Genomic DNA, 26,214 nt, shown 5'->3' with positions numbered 1-26,214 from the left:
TGTTTTTTGGAAAACATTCTTTTTATTAAAAGAACAAGTGCTGTTTACGAACTGCCCTTTCGTACAAATAACATCCGTTATACAAAGATACAAGATCCGGGTTTATGCACAATTTGAGGCTTGGAGGCGACAGGAGTGGAGTGGGCATTGCCTTTGGGGCTGAGTGAGGATAATAAAGGGTTTTTGTTTTTATAGAAAGAACGGAGGAACCCCACCCACCCACCCCCGGCTTGTCGGCTGCCCCCACCACCACCACCACCACCTCCCAGGGCCCCTGTGCTACTAGGAGACAGGCTGGGGACTCTGGGGATGGGAGGAAGAGCTTGGTTGTCCCGAGGAGTTGGGCTGGAGGAAGTGATCCAAGAGGACCCCACCTCCCTCAATCCCCAACTTTTCAGTAGATCAAGTCAAAGTGGCCTGGAGCAGACACACTTTATATCTGGATGTGGTGAGAGAGAGAGCTAAGGTGCTGCTCTGCCTTCGAAGTGATCTTGACCCTTGGGCTACCACTCCCCAGGAAATAAGTTAAGGGTCCAGAACTGGGAGAAGCTGCCTCTGGCCTGGCACACAAGGAAGGTGCAGGAAGCCGGCAGGGGAGCCTGTGCCTGCCTCTATTTCCAGTTTGGGACACCGTAGTATGGAGTTACCCTCTCTCAAGAGCTGGCCCCTGGGCTCTGGCTCCCTTTCTAGGCCCTTCCTTGGAGCAATTCCCTAAAACTCAGTTCAGAGATGGGCAGGGGTGAGAGCACCTGGAGACCCGGAACCTGAGGGGAGTAAATTCACACACAGGAAGAAAACAAACAGAACCAAAAGGCCACCTTTTAAAGTGTCATCGTCAGGAAGAGGATGGTCAGCTGGGAGATATGACAGCCTGTGCCTACAGATACCCGCCTGCTATGGGCACAGCTTTTCACTCACAACCGGGGTCACATACAGGAACACACACACACATACTGGGATACACACAGAGACAAACAGACTCACACACACACACACACAGGGACACGGAGGCGAGTGGCTTGGAGCAAGAAGCCAGCTCCAGCCCCACAACAGCCCTGCAGACAACCCCTCACATCATGGGAGAGGTGAGGGTACAGGCAGGCACTCGGGTCTTGTCACACCCTGCTCTGCCCTACAAACCACATCCTTCCCCTCCCTTAGACAGAGCTGCAAATCTGTGTCCCTTCCCACGGTTCCGGTTCCCCCAGCCCTTCCCCCCAAGACACTGTAGTGAGGAGAGGGGGCTAGGCTCAGTCCGGTGTCCCCACTGAAGGGACTCTGCTCCCTCCTGGGATCTCCTGACCCTCTCTATTAGAAAGCAGCCCTAAAGAAGGCAACACCACCACCTTCCTCCTGCCCCTCCAAACACTCCCACCGTGGGACAGACAGCACCACTTCAAACCTGCCTGGACTCCTTCAATCTCCCCTCACTACCTGCCACTGCATCCCCCAGCCTGGGCAAAGAAGGACTACTGAGGTTCTGGGAAATGAGGAGGAGCAGCACAGGGCTTGATTCCAGTGCACTAAATCATTTGGAGCCCTCATCCCCCCACCTCCACCTTGCCCTGTCTTGAGGTGGGAGGGCCTTAAGGGCCCCCTCACCATCCAGAACAGAAGTTGACTTTGGTTCTAAGTGGGCGGCCCTGGGCACAAGAGCGTCTCTTCTAAGAATCACTGAAGGTTCTTTCCTTTGCGGTGGGGAATGGGGGTGGGGAAGGAGAGAGGGGAGGGCAAGGGGACACACAGAGGGTCAGAAAGCATTGAGAAGATACATAAAATGCTGAAGTCTGATTGAGCATTAATAAAAAAGTATGTCTGAGGTCATCACAACTGTCCCCCTCCATCCCAACCCTTGCAACGTGCCTAAGAAATTGCTTTCGAAAGAATCCCCCCGCCCCCCCTGCACGATCAGCTCCCTACTGTCTTACAAAGTCTTATCAACAGGAATATTAATATTATTTTCAGTATCAGAAAAAACCAGTTGAGCAGCACAGGCAAAAATATATCTGCACTACATTTCTGTCGTTGCCAAAAATAGACACATCTTCTTTCTTCTTTATTTAAAAAAACAAAACAAAACAAAAAAAAAACCCACAACAAAAACCCAAACAGAAACATGTGCAGGTGCACACCACACACACACACAGACACAGACACACGAAACCCACACATGCATAGACCAACAAGACAAGAGCATTAAGGGAGGAAGAAACTGGGTGCCCAGTGCCACCCAGATACAGGCCACCCACCCTCACCCTGCCCCTCAGCCTTTACCACCATTGGTAGCGACTCAGGCGTGGGCTGCAGGGAGGTTCTGGCTGGTGAGCAAAGGGGATGGCCAGATCTGTAGCTTCGATCTTCCCAGGTCAGAGAGGGTGAAGGTGGGATGTGAGAGGGAGGTTTTCCTAAGAAAGTGACACTTTACTCCCCACTCCCACCCCAGTCCCCCCAACCTCTGCAGCTGTCCTGGTGCCAGGGCAGCAACTCCCAGTGGTGAGGAAGGAGAGCCTGAGGAGTTCTGGGGACCACGCAGGCAGTTACCCTGATTCAGAGCCCCCAGTCCCAGTTCCTCTCCAGTACTGCTCTGGTTTTCCTGAACCATTCATGCCCCAGAGAGGGACCAAAGTTGGGGTGGGGAGGGGGCAAACTAGAGCTAAAGTCCCCACCTCGGCTGCTACCTGGTCTGAGCATAGCTCCCATCCCTGGCTTCAGCTGTCCCTGGTCCAAGGGACACACAGACACACAGATGCAGACACACAACACACACGCTTGCTGAGTCTGGCAGCTCTGTCTTCCCATCCTCTCGGCACTCCTAAACCCAACAGTGCAAACAAGGAGCAGCGTGCAGGGGGCTGGGCCTCCTCCCGCCACTTCCAGACTTAGGACTGGCCAACCCGCCCCCTTCCTCGGGACCCTAGTCTGGGGGCTTCCACAAGCTCAGCTTGTGATCGTAGTTGGAGGGCAGGGGGTCCCCGCTGCATTCTGCCCGAGCTGTGGAGAGTTACCGGGTGAAAGAAGGGCCTGTCTCCCCAGCTTGCTGTAGCACAGGCCCGGGGCCTGCCCTTCACTCCTTCCCACGCAAGTGCTGATCCATTTTGTGTGGTGAGTCCGACCAACCCCCCACTTACGCCTTGGCCCACTTTGCTCGCTGGAACCTTAACACATTTCTGAGCATGGGGGCTCCCGGGGCGGGCTTGGAGCCTGTCCTCCCTGTGAGCTCCTCACACAGGGGCCAGGAGGGGGCCGACTGAAGGGCTCCCCCCCCTCTCTCTCCATCTGTCCTTGGGACTAGGAGTGCTCCATGTGCCCCAGGCTCTCCAGTGTCTGGGTGCAGGCCTGCTCTGGGCTGGGCCACCTCAGGCCAGGATGTGCCTCCTCCATCGGGGAGTCGGGAGGTGAGGGCTTAGCCTTTTTCCTGGTTGGCTGAGGCTCCTTTATCAGCGGTCTGCAAAGAGAGGGAGACAGGCGGAGGGCCCTCCATCACTGCAGGACTCACAGAAAGCCCTGTCAGGAACCCCTGGCTTGGCTTTGATGTGTGTGCAAACTAGAGTGAAGAGGGGATGAGGAAGTCACCCAGCATGAAGAACCAGGTGGGAATTTTCTTTCTTTTTTTTTTTTTTTGGTTTTTGGGCCACACCCGGCAGTGCTCAGGGGTTACTCCTGGCTGTCTGCTCAGAAATAGCTCCTGGCAGGCACGGGGGACCATATGGGACACCGGGATTCGAACCAACCACCTTTGGTCCTGGATCGGCTGCTTGCAAGGCAAACGCCGCTGTGCTATCTCTCTGGGCCCAGGTGGGAATTTTCTTTCTTTTTGAGTCCAGGTGGTGTTCAGGGATCACTCCTGGCAGGATTTAGACCCCCTAAGGGATGCTGGGGATGGGGTCTCAGGGGCCTCAAGGCTGTGGCTGTAACCCTACCCTCTGCTGTTCATGCTCTGTCCACCCCCAGAAGGGAGAACAACTTGGCCTGATCTTACTCACCCCTCCTTTGGGACCACTGCCACTTCCGTCCGCCCCCGACAGGCTGAGGAAGGGGTTGGTCTGAGCTGTGAGGACTGGAGGTCCCCCTGCGGCTGCCACTGCCGCAGCCGCAGCTGCAGCGGCCATGAGACTTGTGTTGTTGCCGAGCGAAGGAGCCACCAGGGCCCCAGCGGGCAGCAGGGGTGGGGCCGATGCTGTGGGCAGCAGGCCAGGGGTGCCTGCAGACAGCAGTGGGGTGGAGCTTCCTGCCAACAGGCTGGCCATAGGCAGCTGGGAGCCCCCGGCCATCTGCAGTCGCTGCAGCTCCCGCTTCTGCTGCTGGATCTGCTGGATCATCTGGTAGACAACAGTCTGGTGTTCCTGCAAGGGCCCGGCTGCTCAGGGGCTGGGGCCCGACTGCCTGTACCATGGGCAGGAGCACCCTGGCCCCCAACAAACACACACACACCTCCACCTTCTTTGTTTTGCTTTTGGGCCACACCCAGATATGTTCAGGGCTCACTCTGGCTCTTAGCTCAGAGATCACTCCTGCCTGGCATGCTCACAGGGGATGACGGGGATTGAACCTGGGTCCGCTGCATGTAAGGCAAGCACCCTATCTGCAGCCCAATCAGCCACATCCAGATTCTGTCCTCATCTCCCTTCTGTGCCTTAGGTGGGACAGGAAGGTGGAACCACCCCACTGGCAGGGTTCACTCACTGGGTCACTACTTGGCCCCACCCCCCCAGAAGTTAAGACAGCCACAAAGCAGCCCAAGGTGGTGTCACCCCAAACAGAGAAGCACAAAACTAGGCCAGCAGTTTCCAGCCCCCCTTCTCTGTCATTCCAACACCTATCAGGCTCCATGCACAGGGCCCAGTCTGGGGTGGGTTCCCCCAATTCCATGCTGGAGGAGGGGAGAGGACAGGGGACAGGCTGGGGTGGAGAGGGCTTTACCGGGGTGAGCTGTGGAGAGGCCAGGAGTTGCTGCAGCTGCTGGAGCTGCTCGTGCTGCTGCAGGAGCTGTCGCTGCTGCTCAGTGAGGCTGCGGTAGGGACAAAATCCAGACATGGGAAGGGACCCGCTTACATGCCTCCCACCCCCCAAAAGGCCTGGGCTCCCTCAGAGGCCAGAGAGAAACAGAGTGTCAGAGACATAAAGGAAGGGATGTGAGAGGAGAGAGCTGGACCAGAAAGAAGACCTGAGAGTGGGAGGGAGGGGTAGAAAGAACACTTGGTCTCTGCCAACCTGGAAGGCACATCTAGGGACCTCCCCTGGGCCCCAGGGGGTCCCTGGGTGGGGACCCTATAAGCATCTTCCCTGGGGACCTCGGGTGCTAGGGGAGTCCCTCCCGGAGCCAGCCCCCATGTTCTTCCCCAGGGCTGAGCTCTCCCTCACCTGTTGAGACAACCTGGCAGCTGCAGCGTGGGGGCCCCGCCAGCCTGGCTCAAGCTTGCAGGGTTGGGGGCAGCAGCCCCATTCAACCCCCCCAGGAGCCCATTGAGGGGCAGGGCCCCACTGCCCGCCAGCCCCCCCAGTAGCCCCTCAGCCATAGGTAGTGCCCCCAGCCCCGTGGCCCCAGATGCCCGGCCGGGTGCCCGGCCCAGCCCATTCTGCGGCGGGAGTGGGGCCCCGGGCAGGCTCTGCTGGAGTAGGGGCAGCGGTGGGGGCGTGCTGTGGAAGGACAGCGACGAGCTGCTGCGGCTGGGGCAGCCTGAGTGCGGGTCCTGGGGAGGGAGGGGCAGGGTCAGAGGGCCAAAGGGCCAGCAAGAGCTTCCTGGCCCCCCAGCCCAGCATCCACCAACATTCCTGCCCCCCTCACGCCCAGGCACAACCCCCCAGGACTAAGAAACAAGGCTCGGAGAGGTAGGGCCACTCATCCCCCAAATTGTCTTCACCAGTCACTGCTATAGACCTCTTCCTGGGGGATCAGTATACCCCTCCTCATCCTTGTCAATAACACCATGGCACAGGTAAGGGCCTGCATGTCCACTGAGGCTGTGGACCCCCTCCTTCAGAGCCCAATGTTCTCCTTGTACAACCTTTGCCCATTTTATGAATAAAGCCATTGATTGGGGGGGGGGGTCACACCTGACAGTGCTCAGGGGTTACTCCTGGCTCTTTGCTCTGGAATTACTCCTGCTGGCTCAAGAAACCATATGGGATGCCAGGGATCGAATCCCAGTCAGCCTAGTGCAAGGCAAGAGCCTTAACTGCATATACTCTCTCTAGCCATTGACTTTATTTTTGGGGGTATGGGTGGTACCAGAGACTAAACCCAAAGCTTCAGCTATGCAAGGCAAATGCCTGACTATGTCCGGGGCCTTGATTCTTTTTTTTTTATTTTTGCCTTGATTCTTAAGTTTAGGAATTTTGTAGGTAACAGGACAGCAATGGCAGGAAAGGCTTGGGGGACAAAGCCTGTGTCCAGAGTTCAGAGGTTGAGGCCTGCTTTGATGTCAGTCAGTCCACGTGTTCATCACCTCGGGCAACAGTAGCACCCATCCCATCCCACAAGGTGATTGTTCGGACTCAATAAACGAAGGCTGGAAACATTTCAGCACAGAGGGCACGGCTGAGGGCAACTGCAATTAGTGTTCGCTATTATTATGATCATTATTGGCCAAGTCCCACAGTGTAGTAAGTGGCAGAGAGAACCAAGCCCACTTTGATTTCAGTAATAACCACAACATAACAATAGCCTCAGCTATCCCCACCACCACCAATTACGCAGGGATTATTCTCTGTGAGGCACTATAATAAACCCTTCATAAACACTTCTGAGAGAGCCCTTCCCTAACCACCTTCCATGGTCACCATCCGCAAAAGAACTCCCCCTCCCTTCTCCCTCGCAACCCTCAAATTTTCTCCGGCCTGGCCCTTTTCCTGGCTGGTAATCAGGGACTGTCTTCTCCCATTTAGCCTAGCTTCAGGGGCAGGCCGGCGTGGGTGCTCAGAGTTAAACTGGCACGAAGTAGGCCCCTCATAATTGCTACTTATTTAAGGAACAATCTAATGAGTGGATCTGTTATCCAGCGTGTAGCCCATTCCTTTCCAGATACAGAGCAACGGAGATGGGCCTAGAGACCCCTCCCGCACCTTTCCCCGGTCCCCAGCCCCTGCCTGCGGCGCCCACCTCGGAAGATGTGGATAATGAGTTGTCCAGGCCGAGACTGTTCTTCCCGGGGGGGCTCTTGCTGGTGCTCACGGAATCGCTGCTGCCGGCTGAAGTTGGAATGAGTGAGGAAGGGTTGGGGCTGGAGCTGGGAGGCAGTTCTGCCCAGCTGAGACACCCCCTCCTCCGTGCTGTGCTGTGTGGGTCCTCTTACCTGGGGGAGGCAGGCCATAGGGTGCAGGGACAGGCCCGTTGGTTGCAGGAACGGCAGCAGGCAGGGCGGGGAAGGGCACAGAGAGCTGCACGTTGAGAATCTGCAGTCGTTCTTTTTTGGCTGTCAGGCTGAGGATCTGCTCCTGGAGCCGCTGGTTTTCCTTCTGCAGTGCATGCAGTGCCTTCAGCATCTCCACGACTGCAGAGAGAGGTGGGGAGGGCGGGCGTGCTGAACCCCTGGTTGAGGAGGCGGGGCTAGAAGATGAAGGGGCGTGGTCATATTTGAGGGGCGTGTCTAAGGGCGTGACCTGGGCAGAATAAGGACCTAGTTAATCTAGACTGAGGTGAGAAGGGGCTTCAGGACCTGGAGAGCCAGAGGTTGAGATACAAGAAGCTGGGGTTGAAGCCGGGCTGGATGCACTGAGATTGCTAAATTATGGGGATGAGGGGGGCAGATATAGGGTGTGTATGAATCAGGAGATCCTAGGAGCTCAAAGCAGCATGCACGGTTAGGAGCTGGGCCTAGCAACTACTAACAACGAAGTGACAAGTGCGGCCTAATGTTGGTGGGCTTTAAGGCCACCATGGCTATACGGGGCAGTACCCAAATGGCCCTGGGATACTGGGGAGCGAATGGGGGCCCAAGGCATGACCTGTGTGGGCGCTCCAGCCCATGCAGTGACCTCCCCTTCGGAGGGGTTTTACTTTAAAGGCATTTAGGGTCCTTGGGAGAAAGAGCAGGTCCCCCAGCCCACTGGCCCCGCTCCTCACTGTTGACACCGGCCTCGCCGTCCCCCTGCTTCTCCAGGAGCTGCTCCATGTTGGTGGTTCCGGGGGCTGCAGGGTCCAACTGGCTACCCCCACATGAGGCAGAAGCTGTCTGGTCGAAGAGAGCAGGGAGGCTGCTGATGGGGGACCTGGGCTCAGAAGGAAAAACTGGGCTCAGGCTTTCATCTTGTCCCACTTTCTTGGCTCCCACCCCACCTCCACCCCCAGGGGTTCCAGGTCCTTCCCCTGGGTCCCACCTCTCCACCCCGCTCCCAGCCCTCCCCCATGCCGCTGCCCCCTCCCTCACATGGAAGACAGACTCTCCTGGGGGGAGGTCCCCCGACACCGGAAGCTGCAGTCCTCCAGATCTGGCTCTTGGAAGGAGAAGGGGGGGTGGGGATCAGTGGGGAAAGGGTGTCCTTGGCCTTGCCATCCCCAGCCAGTGAAGAGGGAGCAGGATCTGGAACCTCACCAAAGATGCCTGTCCCAAGGATCTTCGAGGGCTCAGGTGGAAGGTGCCGGGAGGCCTGGCTTGAATACCCATCTAGGCCCTTGGGAGTTCTAGTGGAGGGAACTGTTCTACTTCTCTTCTCTTTTACTTTTTTTGTTTCTTTATTTACTTATTATCACACCTAGCTATGCTTAGAGGTTACTCCTAACTCTGAGCTAAGAAATCACTCCTGGCAGTCTGGGGGGACCATATGCGGTACCAGGAATAGAATTCTGGTTCACTGTGTGCAAGGTAAAAACACTCTCTCTATTCTCTTGCCTTTCTATTACCCTTTCTCTAGAATCTAACTGGGATGACTCCATTGCCTGAGCACTTGCAGATCTACCTCTTGGTGTTTTGTTTTGTTTTTTTTACTCAGGTGCTTGGTATCAAACACAGGGTCTCATACATGCAAGGCAAGTCCTTCTCGGCTGAGCTTGATCTCTAGTACCCCCCCCCAAAGTTTTTCAATTTTTGCTTTGGGGTCCCACCTGGGGACCATATGGGATGCCAGGAATTGGACTCAGGTCAGCCATGTGCAAGGCATGTGACCTACTCACTGCACGGTATCCCAGGTCGTTTCTAGAACTATAAAGTTGTGGGCCAGAGAGACAGTACAGAGAGGAGGGTGCTTGCCTTGACCCGGGTTTGATCCCTAACACCACATATGGTTCCCTGACCCCAACTAGGATTGATCCCTGAGCGCAGAGTCAGGAGTAAGCCCTATATACGCATCAGGTGTGACCCAAAAACGGAGGGAAAAAAAAAACAACCCTAGTCATATAAAATTGGAATCAAGACAGTCTTTCCTAGATTGAAGTGGGACCTGATACTTAATTGCCTGGGCATGAAACTAACCTCTGTGATAATTGTTATGAATCAAATAAAGTAATAAGAAGGGAAGGGTTTTAGCTGGCGTGCAGCAAACTAGCAATTATCATTAACTTTGTATGTTTTATAATTCACTCAAAAGGCAAAATTGGGCCAGTCACCCTCCAACCAATGGGGTTGGGACTCGGGGAGTTCAACTCAGGGCCCCTCACATGTTAGGCATACTCTACCACTGGAGCCATCTGGAAAGTGGCCTGGGGTGTGAGGAGGGCAGGGGGAGAGGGGTTCTGAAAACTGGACTCTTGAACTGTCTTCCTGGACTGCAAGCAGGGCCATAAACCCCGCCCCCAGCTGACCTAGTAGTATCTCTGCACCAATCAGCTTGCTGAGGTTGGATCCTCTCCATTCGAGGTCCGTCCTCTTAACTCCTAAGTATCTGGAGGGTGTATGGACCCAGCTACCAGCATCTTATCAATTGTGATTCCAAGGACTTTTAGAGGCCAGTGAGAAGCTCAGGTTCAAGGTTAAGTTTGCCCTACACTATGTCCTTCCTTACTGTAACTACTGTATGCTTCAGGGGTGTTTTAGCCACACCCAAGGTTACTTAGGGCTTACTCCAAGCTCTGCAGTCAGGGGTCACTCCAGGTGGGGCTCATATGTGGTATTGGGAATGGAACCTGAGTCAGCCCAATGCAAGATGAAAAACTTACCCACTGCATAATCTCTCCAGCACCCTCCATGCACCCACCCAATTCGGGTGAAAATACACCTTGGTTTGTTGTGTGTGAAAAATAAACAACTCTTTTTTTTTTTCTCCAGATCGGGGTAATGGACAGAGAGGGAGGGGGCAGCCAGAAAGCCCTCCCATCCTTCCTGGGGGTGACATGCAGTGGATGGGTTGGTCCCCTAAGATCTTTAAGAAGCGGAATTAGGTCACATACCTGTGTGGCTGCTCTCAGCCTGGGTGAGGAGGGGGTTAATGGCACCCACAGGGGTTCCAAAGATGTGGGTAGAAGGGAGGCTAAAGGTGGAGCCAGCCAGAGAAAACACCTAAGGGAAGGAGGCAGAGTCCCACTGGTGGTTATTCTGGGATCTAGGGCGCAACCATGTAGACTGGGATGGAGGGGGCCAGGCAAGCTTCGAGGGGAGCAAGGTGTTCGTGTGGGGATTGGGCATGACCTCTCTAGGTTCACAAGGGCCGGGGTCCTGGGCAGTGTGTACCCCACCCAGCCCAAAGATGGAGGAGGAAGACATCACCTGAGTGGTGGAAATAGAAGCCGAGGTGGAGGGGAGGGTGCTGGTGAATGGGGAGCGGCTGAGGCAGGGCAGGGCTGAGGTCCCTGGGGCACCCAGCAGGCTGGAGGAGAGGGGGGTGCTGCAGACAGCCCGGAGCATTGTGCCACCATGGGAGATAGGGTCCTTATTACTGGTGTAGATGCCTGTTGGTGCGAGGACACAGAGAAAGTGGGTGTCACAGACCCCCTGGATCAGGTGGGTGTTCAACACTTCCCCAGGCTGGATCTGGACACACACACACACACACACACACACTGACACACACTGACACACACACACACACACACACACACACACTTTGACACTGTCTCATAAACTACCCTGCCTAGGCCTAGGAACTTATGTTTTGTTGTTTTTTTGTTTGTTTGTTTGTTTCTGGGCCACACCCATTGTCTTGCTCAGGGGTTACTCCTGGCTCTGGCAGTGGCACAAGTGATAAGGCGTTTGCTTTGCACGCACTAGGACAGACTGTGGTTCAATCCCTTGGTGTCCTATACGGTCCCCCAAGCCAGGAGCAATTTCTGAGCACATAGCCAGGAGTAACCCCTGAGCGTCAATCGGTGTGCCACCCTCCAAAAAAAAAAAAAAAAAAAAAGAAATTACTCCTGGCAGGCTCAGAGGATGCTGGGGATTGAACCTGGATTAGCTGTTTGCAAGGCAAAGGCCTTACGGCTGTGCTATGGCTCTGGCCCCTGGGAAGTTAATTTTGTTTTTGTTGCTGGGCCACACCAGCAGTGTTCAGGGCTTGTTCCTGGCTTTGTTCTCAGGGGATCACTCCTGGCAGGCCTGGGAAACATCTGAGGTATTGGGGATCAATCCCAGGCTGCTTGTGTGCAAGGAAAGCATTCTACCTGGGAACTTCTAGCTTTTCTTGTTCTTCAAACAAAACTCAGAGGAGTCCTACTGGGAATCTGTCCTTTCTCTCAACAACCCCTCACGCGGCTGGACTGGGGGACTTGGAGATACAGTAGGCTCCATCCTTATCAGTCCAAATCCCCTCCCTGGAGCAGTTTCTCTCACAGCTCCTCCTGGATACCCCCAGTGCCCCAGTGCCCTTCAGGGCTTGCTCACCTGCCCCCAGCAAGGGGGACTCCAGGCTGAGGCTGGGCAGGCTCCCAGCAGGCCCAAAGGTCCGGGAGGTCAGACCACCCAGGCCGGAGCTGACCAGAGACCCTCCAGAGAAGGGGGAAGCAGCCGTGGCTGTGAAGCCAGCCAGCTGGGCCGAAGGCAGCAAGGGGACTGCCGGGGCCCCGACACCCTCCTTGTTTCGGCTGCCCTTGGGGCGGCCTGGTCCATGTCGGTTCCTCTTGCTGGCTTTGTGCTTCTTCTCCTTCAGGCCTACTTCGGGGATCTCCTCAGTAGGCACAGAGGCAGCACTCAGGGTGGGCATCCGCTTATGGGTGCCCGTTGAGGCCCCGGACCCTGAAACATGTGGAGACTTATAGTCCCCGGGCGAGGGGGCCCGGGCCCGGGCAGAGCTGGAAGAGGTGGTGGAAAAGCGCATGATGGGCCCAAAGCTGGAGAAGACCACCTTCTGTTCAAAGAGGTCAGCCTTGTGGGGCTCAGGGGCCGAGGGGGAAGAGGGTGCCGGCGGGGAAGGGTCTGTGGGCTTGGAGTACTTGTCTTCTTCTGGCTGCTCCAACTTGGGGAGTGCAGAAAAGTCGGGGGAGCTCTGCAGGGATGACACTGCACAGACAGAAAGGGAGTTGTGGGGGGCAGATCTCCCAGCACCCACTCACCACCCCTCCACTTTCTCCCTGGGGACTGACCCAGTGTCCCTCTCCCCTGCTGTCTCTGTGTCCTGGGATGAGTGTGAACCTCCAGTTTTCCTTGAGGACTAACTATTCTCAGGACCTCATGGGGAATCAGGGCTGGGGCACAGAGAGAACCCCAGTGTTAGTGCCTTTAAAATATCACCTTGCAGCTAGCACAGGGGAGCTGCCTATGGGGCTGGAGGGGTGGGCTGAGAAGGGAAGGGGTATGAGAGGGTCCTCATCTTTGTTTTTGTTTGGGGATTAAACCTGGCAATGTTCCGGGGTTACTCCTGGCTCTCATTCAGGGCACCATATGAGATGCTAGGAATTAAACCCAAGTTGCCCAAACACAAGGCAAAAGCCCTACCCACTGTACTACCAGTCTGGCCCTAGGTCTCCCATCTTTAACCAGCACAGATTTAGGCAGCAGATGGGTAAGCAGAGGCCATGGTTGGCTCACAGGAGGACCCACATGCAGCTCCTTAAAGGAGTGCCACTCCTGCTTACCTGCAGGCTGAAAGGGTCCCCCAGAGGAGGAGGAGGAAGAGGAGGAAGAAGAGGAGGAGGCAGAAGTGAAACTGCTGGTGCCTTTCCCGCTGCTCATTTTCTTGCCCTTGTGACTCAGGCCATGGCTGGAAGACTTTTTCCCCTTCGGGTCCCTGCTGCTCTCTGAGGCGTCCTGAGTGCTGGCCTCGTGGTGGGAGGAAGAAGAAGCCGAGGAGGAGACCTGAACGAGGGAGGAGAGATAGGTTCAAGGCCAGCTGCTCTCTGGGAGAGCTCAGTGTTATCCTTAGGAAGAACCTCAAGCCAGGGAGATTTGGGGAGTCAAGGAACCCTTAGACCTGGGAGATGGGGAGACAACTGTGGAACTTGAGGAGGGGAGAGATCTAAACCCAAAGCACTACTTGCTCCCTCACAGAGAGAAATGGAAGGCAGATGCAGTGTCCCCACCATCTGTTCATTCCTTCATTTGAGAAATACTCAGAGAGGAGGCCAGAGAGATAGTATAGTGGGCAAGGTGCTTGCCTTGCATGTGGCCAGCTCAAATTTGATACCCAGTACTTCTTACTGTTCCCCAAACCTTGCCAGGAGTGATCCCTGAACACAGACAAGGAGTCAGATAGGGCATTTCTTTTTTTGTTTTTTGTTTTGTTTTGTTTTGTTTTGGGGCCACACCAGGCAGTGCACAGGGTTACTCCTGGCTCTCTGCTCAGAAATTGCTCCTGGCAGGCACGGGGGACCATATGGGATACTGGGATTCGAACCAACGTCCATCCTGGGTCAGCCGCTTGCAAGGCAAAACGCCCTAGCACTGTGCTATCTCTCTGGCCCCAGATTAGTTCTGGGTATGAACCCAAAACAGAAACAAACAAAAAAAAGGAGTGGGGCCAGAGAGATAGCATGGAGGTAGGGCATTTGCCTTGCATGCAGAAGGACGGTGGTTTGAGTCCCGACATCCTATATGGTCCCCCGAGCCTGCCAGGAGCGATTTCTGAGCATAGAGCCAGGAGTAACCCGAGTGCTGCTGGTGTGACTCAAAAACAAAAACAAAAACAAAACAAAAAAAGGAGGACACTCAGGGAGGGACCAGAGAGAATGAGCAGGGAAAGTGCTTGCCATGTACGAGACTGACCCAGGCATGATCCCCAGCCACCACATATGATACCCCTAAGCCAGAAACGATCCCTGATCGCAGAGGGAGGAGTAAGTCCTAAGTACAGCAGAGTGTGATCCAAAAACTAGAAATAAACAAATTAAAAAGTCCTGTGAGCACTGTGGCCTGAGCAACAGCACCACTAACATGTGACCCTGGGCAGTCCCCAAAGCTGAGTGTGTGAGCACAGCGATGTGTGTGCAAGGTACAAGCACAGATGTGCAAATGCCCGTGAGCTGTGTTACTGCAGCAAAAGCAAAAAATAAGTGGGGGACATCCCAGCTGGGAAGTCCCAAGATCTGAGAGGAACAGGCTCCTCTGGCCCAAATTCTAACACCACAGATGCTCACCAGCCACATCACAGTGAGCTGGATTGTCCTGTTCCCTCCTCTATGGTTGGTGGTGGTCAGAGGCCCAGAGGCTCTGGGCACTGCCAGGTCACATGGCTGGTTCTCACGGTCACTGAGCTCAAGGCCTTGGAGGCTAATTCTGCCTATTTGGAAAGTGTGTGGAGCACAATGGCAGACCGAGTGAGTGGGTCGATAATGAAGCTGGTGGCAGTGACTCTCATGCCACAGAGTATGTCATGCAGAGGTCATAGTCGGCCTCTGAGCCAGAATGCATGGATTTAAATCTTTTGGGGGCAGGGATGGGTGGAGTTGGGCCACACCTGGAAATGCTTAGGAACTACTTCTGGCTCTGTGCTCAGAGGTCACTCTCAGCAGTATTCAGAAGACCATGTGGTGCCAGGGATGGAACTCATACCTCCCACATATAAAACATGGACTTCAGGGACTGAAGGGATAGTACAGCATACACTGTACAATAATAGTACTTGTCTTGTATATGGCCAAACCAGTTTTTCCTCCCTGGCATCCCATACGGTCCTTTGAGCATTGTCAGGAGTGATTCCTGAGTGCAGAGTCAGGAGAAACCAACCCTCAAACACACTGGGTATCATACACAACACCCCCATGGGGTTCAAACCATTGACCTCACTAGTCTATGGTACAAATCTTTAGTTTGCTTTTTCTTTGGGGGGTGCTCTGGGGTTAGTCCTGCCATTTGGGGGGGGGGTCACACCCAGCAGCACTCAGGGGTTACTCCTGACTTTGCAATCAGAAATCGCTCCTGGCAGGTTCAGGGGACCATATGGGATGCCGAGATTCAAACCACCGTCCTGCACGCAAAGCAAATGCCCTATCTCCATGCTATCTCTCCAGCCTCAGTCCTGCCATTTTGTTCATAACCATAACCAGTGAGTAGGGCAAGCACCTTCTCTTCAATACTAGCTTTCTGGCCTCAGGCGTACAAATCTTAATTCGGCATCTAGTAGCTCTTTGTTTGCTTTTAGGCAAATTATTTCATTTCTCTGTGCCTCAGCATCTTTATTTACTAAGCAGGGTTAATAAAATAGTTATGTGATGGGATTATATACAAATTAATGCCCACGTGCAAACCATGCCTTTTCTAGAAGCTGGCCATGGGATGAGGAGTTGGGGCTTCCTATCCTGCTCCTGGGGGTAACTAGGTACTGGGAGAAGGAAAGAGGGCCAAACTGGAGAGAGGGGACGGGCGTTCCAGGGAGGCCAGCTGGGGAAGAGCACCCAGCCCTGTTGCCCCCAGGGTGGAGCCCATCTCTGTCTCCTCTTTGTTCTTTTCCACAGCTGGAGTTCTGAAAGGAGCCAGATGTGGTTCTTAGCCTGGGACAAGAAGGGTAAGGGGGGGAGGGAAGCTGACATGCTGGAGCGGGTGAAGGGGCTGGAGGGGCTGAGGGCACCGCCATGTCCAAGGGGACAGACACACAGGCCCCTGGGGAACACCCAGATTACTGGGGGACAGGCCGAAGGGCAGGGGAAGAGCTTTTCCAGGTGAGCCCTGGAAAATAGGGAGGAGACAGCATTATTGGGACAGTGACATCACCCCTGGAACCTGATACCTGAGCCTTCTAAGATGCCCAGAGCTTGGCAGAGTGAGTTGAGTGGAGAGGACAGAATGTTTATGGCGCCCTGCAAGAAAAGCATTTCTGCCACCCCCTTACCTTTCTGTGGGGCAGGGGTGCAGGTAGCATGAACCACTCCCCGGCCTAGAGCCGGGCCTGCAGTCAGGAGCCAGGCCCCACATACCAGACTCCTACTGGGAAGCAGTAGGGGTGAGGTGTGGGGTGAGCAGGAGTTTGGGGCCAGCCTCCCATCCTTACTGTGCCTTACACTTCCTGTCCCTGAGCACCCACCTGATAAACCAATAGTGGGGGTACCTTCCCTGATATCTTTGGGTCACCAGGTCTCAGGAATGGGGACAGAGAACCCAGAACAGCGTCCACTGCCTGGGTCTGGACAGAGGTGGACGGAAACATCTGGCAGCCAGCAGGGAGGGTGATATCCCCACACCCTGCTGGCTGGTTAGTGATTGGGAAAGCTCAGGGGCACAGGCCCCTGCTAGGCTGGAAGTCGCAGATGATAAGAGAGGGAGCAACCCTGGGCCCTACTCCCACAGGTCCCTTCCCACTGCTGGGCGGGGTGCAACCTTACCTTGTCAGCAGTGGGGACCACGGGTGGGGTGAGGGTGCTGGGGGGAGACTCAGGCCGCTTCTTGTGCTTCTGTTTAAGGCGTTCTTTGTCCTTTCGACTCTGGGGGTGAGAATTGAGCGGTGATGGGTATGGGAGACAGTCAAAGGATATTGGATCCTGGGGCCCTTTTAGAGGCAGGCTCCAAGTCTTGGGGGTGGGGTGGGGAGAGGTTCTTAGGGCTTTGAAAAGCCTGCCATCCCTCCCCATCCTCACTGCCTGTTAAAAATAGCCTGTCCCCCACCCCCCCCAAAAAAAAAAGAAAAAAAAATAGCCTGTCCCAGGGCTGGAGTGATAGCACAGCAGCTATCACTGCCTTGCACAAGGCCAAAACAGGATGAACCCCAGTTCGAATCCCGGTATATGGTTCCCCGAGCCTGCCAGGAGTGACTTCTGAGCACATAGCCAGGAGTAACCCCTGAGTATCACCGGGTCAAAAACAAAACAAAACAGAAAAAAAGCCTATCCCATCATCACACGGTGCTACCATGCCACACAAGGTGTCCTTGTAACACACAAAACTTCATGATGGCAAAGGAGTCCAGCACACAGCTATGTGCAGCCGGAAGGACACAGGCAAGCACATGACAAGGCAGTGTGGGCACAGGCAGAGACAAGGGGTGTGTCTGGGGCTTTGGGAGACAGGAGCAGAGTGTGGCCCTTGCATCCCTCTGTGGTCCCCACATGGCTATTCCTCAGCCGCCTTCCTTCTGGTCCTCACTGGCTTCAGGGGAAGGAAGAAATGGGGCGGATGCCATGGTCTTGGGATACTTTGTGATGACTTTAGGGCAGTAATGGAGGTGAGTACATGAGCGAACATCAGTGTGGGAGCAAGCGTGTACCTGTGCACCTACGCATGTGTGTATGCTTGCTTATGCATCTCTGCGAGTGCATGTGTGACTGTGTACAAATGTGCAACTGTGTGGGAGTTGTGCATGGGCATGCACCCACAGTGTGCAGCGGACAGAAGAGAACACTTACCTTCTTCTGGGCCCTCTCGTGATGAGAGACGTGCTTCTCTTGCTGGGTGGATGGAGATGCCGACCGGCTTCTCCGACCAGCAATGAACCCACTGCCACCACCGCCAGTGCTGCCACCACCGCCAGTGCTGCTACCACCGCCAGTGCTGCCACCACCTGTGCTGCTTCCTCCTCCTCCTCCTCCTCCTCCTCCTCCTCCTCCACCTCCTCCTCCTCCTCCACCTCCTCCTCCTCCTCCTCCTCCTGTTCCTCCTCCGCCAGAGTGCCGAGATGTTTTCTGAGGAGAGAATGCAGAGGCATGAACTGACTGCTCAGTAAGAGATCCCTGGGCAAGTCCTTCCTGCCCTGCTGGTCACACAGAGGCCCTGTGTCCTCTGATGCACAAACTCCAAACCCTAGAGCAACCCTACTTAGTCAGGCAGAATCAAGCACAGAGGGGCTGAGCCTGGACCTCCTGCTCTTCTGTCATCTCTTTCCAAGATGCTCCCCACCCAGCCCTCTTGGGCCCTTTCACAGTCCATATTTCTCTCCTCCCTAGGACTTGGGGCTGGACAGGCACCCTGGTGAATGTCATGTCCCACACTGTCCTACAGTCATCCGTCTTCCGGTCACTGACCGACACCCCCACTGGATCTTTCTCTCCCAAGGACACGTGCCCTGAAGAAGCAGAGGCAAGGGGCTGGAGTGATAGGAGAGTGGGCAAGGAGTTTGCCTTGCATGCAGCCAACCTGGGTTTCATCCCCAGCTTAAGTGCCCCATGCACCAAGAGTGATTCCTGAGCGTAGAGTCAGAAGCAACCCCTGACCTTTCCCAGATGTGGCCCCAGAACAAAACCAAAAAAGAAGGGGAAGGAAACATTCATTACTGCCACCCCCACCTCTACCCCACTCCCCAGTGACTCTTATACAGACTCTTCCTGGCCAGGCCTTCCCCTTCCTTTCCTTTGTTACTCACAACCCACGCTAATAGCTGCACCCACCCACACTTGCCTATACCCCATCTCAACTTCCCAAGCACCAAGTCAGACTTTGTCTTTTTTTGTTTTGTTTTGTTTTGTTTGGGTCATACCCGGCGGCGGAGCTCAGGGGATACTCCTGGGTCTGCACTCAGAATTGCTCCTGGCAGGCATGCCGGGATTCGAACTACCATCGGTCCTGGACTGGCTGTGTGCAAGGCAAATGCCCTATCGCTGTGCTATCTCTCCGGCCTCCAAATCAGGCTGTGTTCATTCAGTCATTACCCAGACTGGGCACTCAAAACAATCTTGCTGAGGAGCTAGCTGAGTAATGGCTCAAAGGGCTGGAGTGCATACCTTGAATGCCAGAGCCTGGTTCAGTGGTTCGCACCACATGGTGACTGCCCCTGGTCCTCTCTAACCTCGGAGCATCAAGCTGAAAGTAGGTCCCTCCCTAACCTGTCTCCAGCACAGCCAGATGTGTCCCCTAAAAAGGGGGGGTTCTGGAGAGATAGTTACAGGGATTAAAGCACTTGCCTTGTGTGTGGTCAACCCAGGTTTGATTGCCAGCAATCAAACACCAGGAGTGATCCCTGAGCACAAAGATAGGAGACATCCCTGAGCACGGCTGGATATGACTGAAAAGCAAATAATCCATGCCCCTCAGACCCACTAAAAAACTGAGTTCTAGACTCTCCTTTTTTGTTTTTGTTTTTGGGTCACACCTGGCAGCACTCAGGGGCTACTCCTGGCTCTATGTTCAGAAATCACCCCGGTTTCTCTCGTCACACCTGCGGCACTTAAGGGTTACTCCTGGCTCTGTGCTCAGAAATCACCTCTGGCAGGCTCGGGGACTATATGGAATGCTGGGAATCAAACCTGGGTCTGTCCCAGGTTGGCTGTGTGCAAGGCAAACACCCAACTGCTGTGCTATCACTCCAGCTCTAGACTCTCCTTCTAAAGAAAGCTCTAGACTTTCACTTTATACCTTGACCCCTGACCCTGGTGGGTCAGAGATTCCCAAGTTCAATCTTAACAGCATCCAGAGCTGCTGTTACCTCAGGGTCTGACAGTTACCAAAGCTGACCATGGCAACTTGGCACTGTCCAGAAACCAAACTTGTCCTAAGTATCATGTTATCAAACATTGGAAACCAAGGTGTCCATGGACATGCTCACCCAGACCAACCCAGACCGGTCACTCCTGGGAATAAGAGCGGGAAACCTACGGACACACCCCAAGCAACAGCCACTGTTGCTTCTCCAGCCAGCAATGAACCCGCTGCCACCACCTGCACCACCACCTCCTCCGCTGGAGTGTCGAGATGTCTTCTGAGAAGTGAATGCAGAGGCGTGCACCCCCTCCTTTAATCAGCTCTGATACTTCCTAGTCACATCACGCCAAGAGCTTAAGCTCCATATTCCCAGAGTAAAGATCCTGGATTCCATGTGCCACCCCAAGATCTACTTCTTAGTCAGCCCCCGTCTACGTGTGGCCAGTCTACCTGGACATGATTCCAGACACACCCCACAGAACCTCTTCCTGCTATCTCCAGTCATAAGCAGAAGTCCTCAACCACAGCTTCCTGAACTTGCCAGTCATCCTTCCACAAAGCCCCTCCTGACAGTTCAAGCCTCTTCTGCCTATGACCTGATGTACAATGTTCAAAGCTGCCTTTCCAAGCAGGCCAGCAGCCAACCACAGCAGGGTCTTTTCTAGAACTCAAGAATTCACCACAATCTTGGGAGCTCTCATTTCACCTCAGCTCTCATTGAAGGCAGTCCAGTTCTGGCCTTGCTGGAGTGTTCCCCACCAACTCTCCAGCCCCTGACACGGTGCAGGCAGACACACAATCCCCCACCCAGGTGCTGAATTTCACTTCAGGACTCCTTTTGAATTGCCCACAATCCTTGAGCACCAAGTTCCAGAACTTCAGCAGGTTGTAGTTTACTCATGTATAAATGGGGGGTGGGGTATATTCCCTGGTTCTTAGGGCTGTTGGGATGATCCTAAAAAATAATATATGAGTGAGAACTTTGTGCAAAAACTAGGCTACAGGCCTTCCCACAAAGTAGGCGATGACTCTCTCCACCTCCACTCCCCTTGCCCTCTCATGTAACACTAACACTTCATCCACTCTGAAAGGGCAGGAGCTGAGCTGTGCTTTAGGGGCTGAAGGCCTCAAGCCAACCCCATCCCACTCTATGCCTGTATTTCACTTTCGTCTTCATCTGAGGGAACCTAAAAACAAGGTTTTCTCCAGCTCTGTCCTCTCAGACCAGCCACCCGCCTGGACCCAGGCCGATGCCCACTAAAGCATTGCTGGCCGGCCAGCACACTTCCAATACACAGAACTCACCATCTTGCTGAAGTGGTATTTGCAGTAGCCGCAGTACTTGACGTTGTCGACCTCTAGTACTTCTTCCTCACACAGCAGGCCTGCCATTTGGGCACTAACCGAGAGGGGTCAGTCTCAGGACAGAGCCACCCAGAGGAACATCACTCCTGCCCATCCTCCTGGACTCTGTAGGAGCAAAGCTAAGGCCACCTATGAAAGCATGGTCCTTGTCACCCAAGAAAGCCACTGATGAGTTCACTTGTCAGTCGGCTGAGGCCAACTTTGTTTTTGTTGTGTTTTGGTTTTGGGGCCAGATCCAGTGGTGCTCAAGGGTTACTCCTGACTTTGCACTCAGGAATTACTCCTGGTGGGCTTTGAGGACTGTATGGGATGCTGGAGAATACACTTGGGTAGGCAAATGCCCTATCTGCTGTACTATCTTGTTCTGGCCCCATCTGCAGTAAACTTTGGACAGGAGCTGGTTATCACTGGCTTGGGATCCCAGACAATTGCGGGCCATGACACACTTGGGGACAGCCAGGGGTCTCACTCACCAGGTGACATGGAAGGCTTGTCGACATCCGTGACGGTTACAGGTCATGCAGGCTCCTGAGGCGGCCTTGCTCTCCCGGCCCTGCTCCTCACAGATGTAACATGTCTGCAGGACATGGGGCAATCGTCCCCTCCTCCCCGATCCATCCCATCCCCTTGCCTAGGTCCTAGGTCAACACTTCTGAACAGAAGGAGATGGAACCACAAGCTGGGGAACACTTCAAATGTAGCTAGTGTGACAGAGGAATGGCTTGGAAATGCTATTTAGCTGTAAATGGCTTTTATAGCTACTACAGTATGTGGCTACAGCATTTGGGAGCAGACACCTTGATGGTCAGTCTGTCTTATCATGGGCCAACCTCCTCCTACCTCTGGGCCTTTGCATAAATTGTTCCAGCTGCCTGGAACCTGGCACACTCCACTTCCCACAGGCTGGCTTTCTCATCCCCCGCTGCCCCTCACCTCCCTTCACTTCAGGTGAAATATTTGTTTCCCTGATCAACTTATCTAAAGGAAGCTCCTAGGAGGTATTCTTTTCATTTGTTAGTTTTGGGGTCACACCTGGTGGTGCTCAGGACTTACTCCTGACTCTGTGCTCTGGGATCACTCCTGTCAGGACTCAGGGGACCATATTGGTCCCATGGAAAGAACCTGGGTTGGCCGTATGCAAGGCAAATGCCCTACCCACTACCCACTGATCTTTCTGACCCCTCACGAGATATTCTTTTGTTTTGTTTTTGGATCATGCCCGGCAGTGCTCAGGGCTTACACCTGGCAGGCTTGGGGGGAACATATGAATGCTGGGGATCAAATCAGGGTTGGCTACATGCAAGGCAAACACTCTACCCATTGTGCTATCACTCTGGCTCCTCACAAAGTATTCTTTTCTTTAGTTGTTATTTTTTTGGGGAGGGGCACACCCAGTGGCACTCAAGGATTACTTCTGGTTCTGCACTCAAAGATTGCTTCTGGCAGACTCGAAGGACAATATGGGATTCGGGGAACTGAACCCGGGTCTATCCAGGTCAGTTGTGTACAAGGCAAATTATCTACCACAGTGCTATCTGTCTGGCCCTACAAGGTATTCTTGGTCTAGTACCTGCTTTGCTTTCTTCACAACACTTACCATCACTTTATTCACCTGGTTACTGATATGCACAGTTTGCTCAGTTTTAGAAACACACACACGAATCCCATGGGGCAGGGGGACCCAACTGTCTTCATCACTACTAAACTTTGTGCCTGGTACCTCACCCCAAGATGGGCACCCAGCACACTGTAGAGAATGAAGGAAGGAGTGAGCAATTTGGGACATGGCCGAGATGTAGCTCATGACTGACTACACAAGAGACCAATCTTGGGTACACTTGCCCATCACCAGAAAGGGTCTCCCAGCCTTCTGAGTTCCCTGAACATGTCGGCTGGACAAAATCAAACCATCTGGCTAAAGAGAGAGCTGGAGGGACCCCAGGAGGGCAGGACATGACTGAAGAGGGGGGTGGTAGCGGGCAGGGTAGGGGACGCTGACCTTATTGAAGCGATCATGAGGCACATACTGCAGCACGATGGGCTCCATGGTGAGCACGTTGGCAAACTGTACCTCAGGGATGTAGAGGGCACACACCACGTGGGCCCAGCCTGGGGCAGTGTGGGGCCAGCCTCAGCAGTGATGGTGAGTACCCTCCTCCCAGGTCCCCGCACACCCCAACACTGAGGACAGGCCCCTACTCCAGCACCTGCTCATCAGATTCTAGCGTGGACCTCCACCCAGCCTCTACCCTACCCCACCTGCTCCTGCCGTCCAGGCCCTGCTCAGGGAGACCCTGCTGACCACCACAGAGGAACCCAGGGGTTCAGGGACCCCCTCACCTCCATTGTCAGTCCTCTTCAAAGCCCCATCTTTATGTGGGCACAGCTCACACCTCTGGCGATGCAAGGGGAGGGTACACAGGGAGTGAGAGGGGGTCCATTGAGCTGGGGTCCTTCCTGATCACATCCCACCACAGCCCCAGAGTAAAAGGAGATGGGGGTTATCCAGAGGAAGTAGAAAGAGCCCTGAGGGGACCACCATGGGGCCCTGAAGTCCAAGGTTGAACTCCTTCTACTTTCCCACAGGTTGTCAACTGTTCAAGATCACAGTAAAAGTTCATACATGCAAAGGAAAGGCTGAGGTGGAGAGTGAGGTGGGGCTGAGGGAGCGATGAGGGGGCAGATAGGTGCATACATAGCAAACAGGAAGTCTTGTCACAGAGCTGCGTCCCCCCTAGCAAGTCCCCCTCCCTCCACACACACACCAGGAGATGCCCAGGGGAGGAGCTGGGGAGGGCTGTGGCCAACTCACCACCCTGGCCGCTCGCTCCTGAGATTCACATTTCCTGCAGAACCAGGGTCCCGTGGGCACCTGGACGATGCCATAGCAAGCTGGGAAGGGGAGGAGAGGCACGGAGCAACCCAGTCAGACAGTGGCTCTGCCCAGTGAAAGTGGGGGAAAGGGTGGCCTCTGAAGAACCAGAGTGCATTCCAGCAGGGGGGGCTGCTCCCGCATCTGGGGGTCCCCCATGAGCTAGGTCAGCACCTGCTATGCCCAACATGCCCCTGACCAGCCTGCAAACCACACATACACCCCAGCACTCCAAGCAGGGGCGGGAAGTCAAACCCTTGACTTTAAACTTCTCCAAGATCCGCCCCCTACTACCCCTTTGCCTTGGCCTTTCTAGCCCAGTTTCCCAGCCTGGGCCTAGGGGTCTATTCTTCCACTTGGGAAACAGAGAAAAGCAGCCCGCACAACTTTCTAGGGTAGTCAAACACGTTTTGTTGTTATGGGGTGGGGGGTGGGCACACTTCTTAAAGGGCCAGTGAAGTAAGAGGCAGGGGAAGTTGGGGGGTGTCCAGGGACCTCATTTGCCTGGAAGGGTAGCAGGTACAGATCGCAAGTCAAGGCCCCAAGGCAGGTGCAGGGCAGGGATGGAGGCGTGGCGGGAAGCCTCGAAGCCATAAGTCGGGGCTGTCCCAGGAAGTGGGGGCCCAGCTGGGCTGTGCCAGACAGGCGGGAGATGCCAGCCTGCGCCCTGGGCGAGATTCCTCAAGGAGTTAAACTCCCAGAACCATGTGCTGTGCTGCTGGGGTGGGGGGGGGGGAACTCCAATAAACCTCTCCTGCAAGCCGGAGGGGCCCCCCTATGCAACCTCTCTGCAAAGCTCAGCTCTCCCAGGAGGATTTGAGACGTCCCTGTCCCTGGGGGGGGAGTACGGGGGGGGGGGGAGTGGACCCTTTCCCTCCTCCCTTCCCTATTCTGCTCCTCCCAGCCTCCGGAAGCAGAAAAGGGGGGGTAGTGGCTGTGACCCCCCTTGACCTCTCCCTCCGGGGAGCCAAGACCAAAATAACCGGGAAGGCGGGAGGGGAAGGGAAAGGGGGGGGAGAGAGAAACACCTCGCAGGTAAACACGGGTGGCCCGACTGGGGTGCAGCCATTGGTGGGGTATGGGGGGGCAGGTTTGCAACGAATGCATGCGCCCCTGGACTGTCCCCAAAGTCGCTCAACTTGGGGTTGGGTGGTTGGGTGGGGGGGGGTGCGCAGGACTGGAACAATAGGCAAGAAAACAATGCCTGACCCCGGGTCCTCTCCTCTAGGACCGGGCTGGGATGTGGGGGAGCCCACCCCCCTGAGGCCTCCCCCCTTTCCAGGTGGGGTGGGGGAAGGGAGAGGGAGCCCCAAGAGGTCTCTGGAGGGCGCGGCCCGGGGCGCCCTGGCAACAACGCCACCCCTGGGGAGGGCTGATGGTGGAGGAGGGGGGGTCCCCCTTAGCTCCCCCCACCCCGGTGCGTGGCGTACCTTGGTGGACAGCCACGCTGCACGCGTGCCCATCGCAATAGACCAGCGGGTTCTCGGCCCAGCCCCTCTCGTCCGAACAGACGCAGCAACCTCCTACCATCTCCTTCATACTCCCATGAGCTCCCTCCGGGGCTGGGGCGGGGGGCCGGCCGGCGGGGTTGGGGGGTCAGGAGAGAGGGAGGGAGGGAGGGAGCAGGAGGCCCTGCGCCTCCTCCTCCTCCTCCTCCTCTCTCCCTCCTCCTCCTCTGGCTCCTCCGCCGCTTCTTTTCTTTGCCTCCTTCTCGGCGTCCTCCTCTTCTTCTTCCTCCTCCTCCTCCTGCTGCTGCTGCTGCCGCTGCTGCTGCTGCTGCTGCTCCGCGCTCGCTCGCTCCGGCGGTGCCCTCGCCCTCATGCCCCGACGGGCCCCCCAAAAATAAAAAACAATAAGCCCCGCGCGCGCAAGCCGGGCTGGCTGGCTGGCTGGCTTGACACCCTCCTCCTCCGCCTCCCCGAGCTAGCTAGCAGCGCCACCCGGCCGCCACCGCCGCCACCGTGCAGGCCGGGCCCGGCGGGGGAGGCGCCGAGTGGCACATCGCGGCCGCCCGCCCCGCGCCCGCTCACGCGCCGCCCCTCCGGCCCCCCTGCCCGGCCGAGGCAGCCATGGCCGCGCGCCGCCGCCGCTCGCTCGCTCGCTCTTGCTCGCTCTCTGCTTGCTTGCTCTCTCTCTCTCTCGCTCGCTCCCGGCCCGCCCGCCCGCCCGCCGCCGGGTAAAGTCTTAGGTTCAGGGAACAAAGCCCGGCTGGGTAGGGAGCGTTTGGCTCGGCCTCCCTCCCTCCCTGCGTGCGTGCCACTCTCTTCTCCGGCTCTGGTGTGGCCTGGCCTGGCCTGGTGTGGTGTGGTGTGGTGTGGTGTGGTGTGGTGTGGTGTG

At 55.5% G+C, this 26,214-nt stretch overlaps 1 protein-coding gene across 1 annotated transcript; it reads right to left on the bottom strand.

Annotated features, from left to right (window-relative positions):
• Positions 1-808: 808 nt before the first annotated feature.
• MLLT6 (MLLT6, PHD finger containing) lies at positions 809-25,459 on the bottom strand. Its single transcript, XM_049781657.1, has 21 exons — positions 25,308-25,459; positions 23,818-23,897; positions 23,346-23,400; positions 23,005-23,114; positions 21,479-21,582; positions 20,946-21,039; positions 19,890-19,917; positions 17,633-17,787; positions 16,616-16,714; positions 12,938-13,157; positions 11,748-12,362; positions 10,638-10,819; positions 10,322-10,430; positions 8,367-8,433; positions 8,063-8,208; positions 7,293-7,490; positions 7,100-7,188; positions 5,362-5,690; positions 4,921-5,008; positions 3,984-4,343; positions 809-3,445 (listed from the first exon to the last, which is right to left on the bottom strand). The coding sequence occupies exons 1-21, from the start codon at positions 25,414-25,416 to the stop codon at positions 3,404-3,406; spliced, it is 3,279 nt and encodes a 1,092-aa protein (XP_049637614.1). The 5' UTR covers positions 25,417-25,459; the 3' UTR covers positions 809-3,403.
• Positions 25,460-26,214: the final 755 nt, after the last annotated feature.

This window comes from Suncus etruscus, chromosome 1, assembly GCF_024139225.1.
Source record: "Suncus etruscus isolate mSunEtr1 chromosome 1, mSunEtr1.pri.cur, whole genome shotgun sequence".
NCBI lineage: Eukaryota > Metazoa > Chordata > Mammalia > Eulipotyphla > Soricidae > Suncus > Suncus etruscus.
Note: the sequence above shows the minus strand (reverse complement) of the source record. Positions and strands in the feature narration are given on the sequence as shown.

Excerpts from the sequence above, each read along its gene's own strand:
- MLLT6 (XM_049781657.1), bottom strand. The coding sequence starts at position 25,416 with ATGAAGGAGATGGTAGGAGGTTGCTGCGTCTGTTCGGACGAGAGGGGC. Across the intron at positions 10,431-10,637 it reads CTTCTATTTCCACCACTCAG|GTGTTTTCTCTGGCTGGCTC; the intron begins GTGATGTCTTCC and ends TCCTTCCCTTAG. Across the intron at positions 7,189-7,292 it reads CTATGGCCTGCCTCCCCCAG|CCGGCAGCAGCGATTCCGTG; the intron begins GTAAGAGGACCC and ends TTCCAACTTCAG.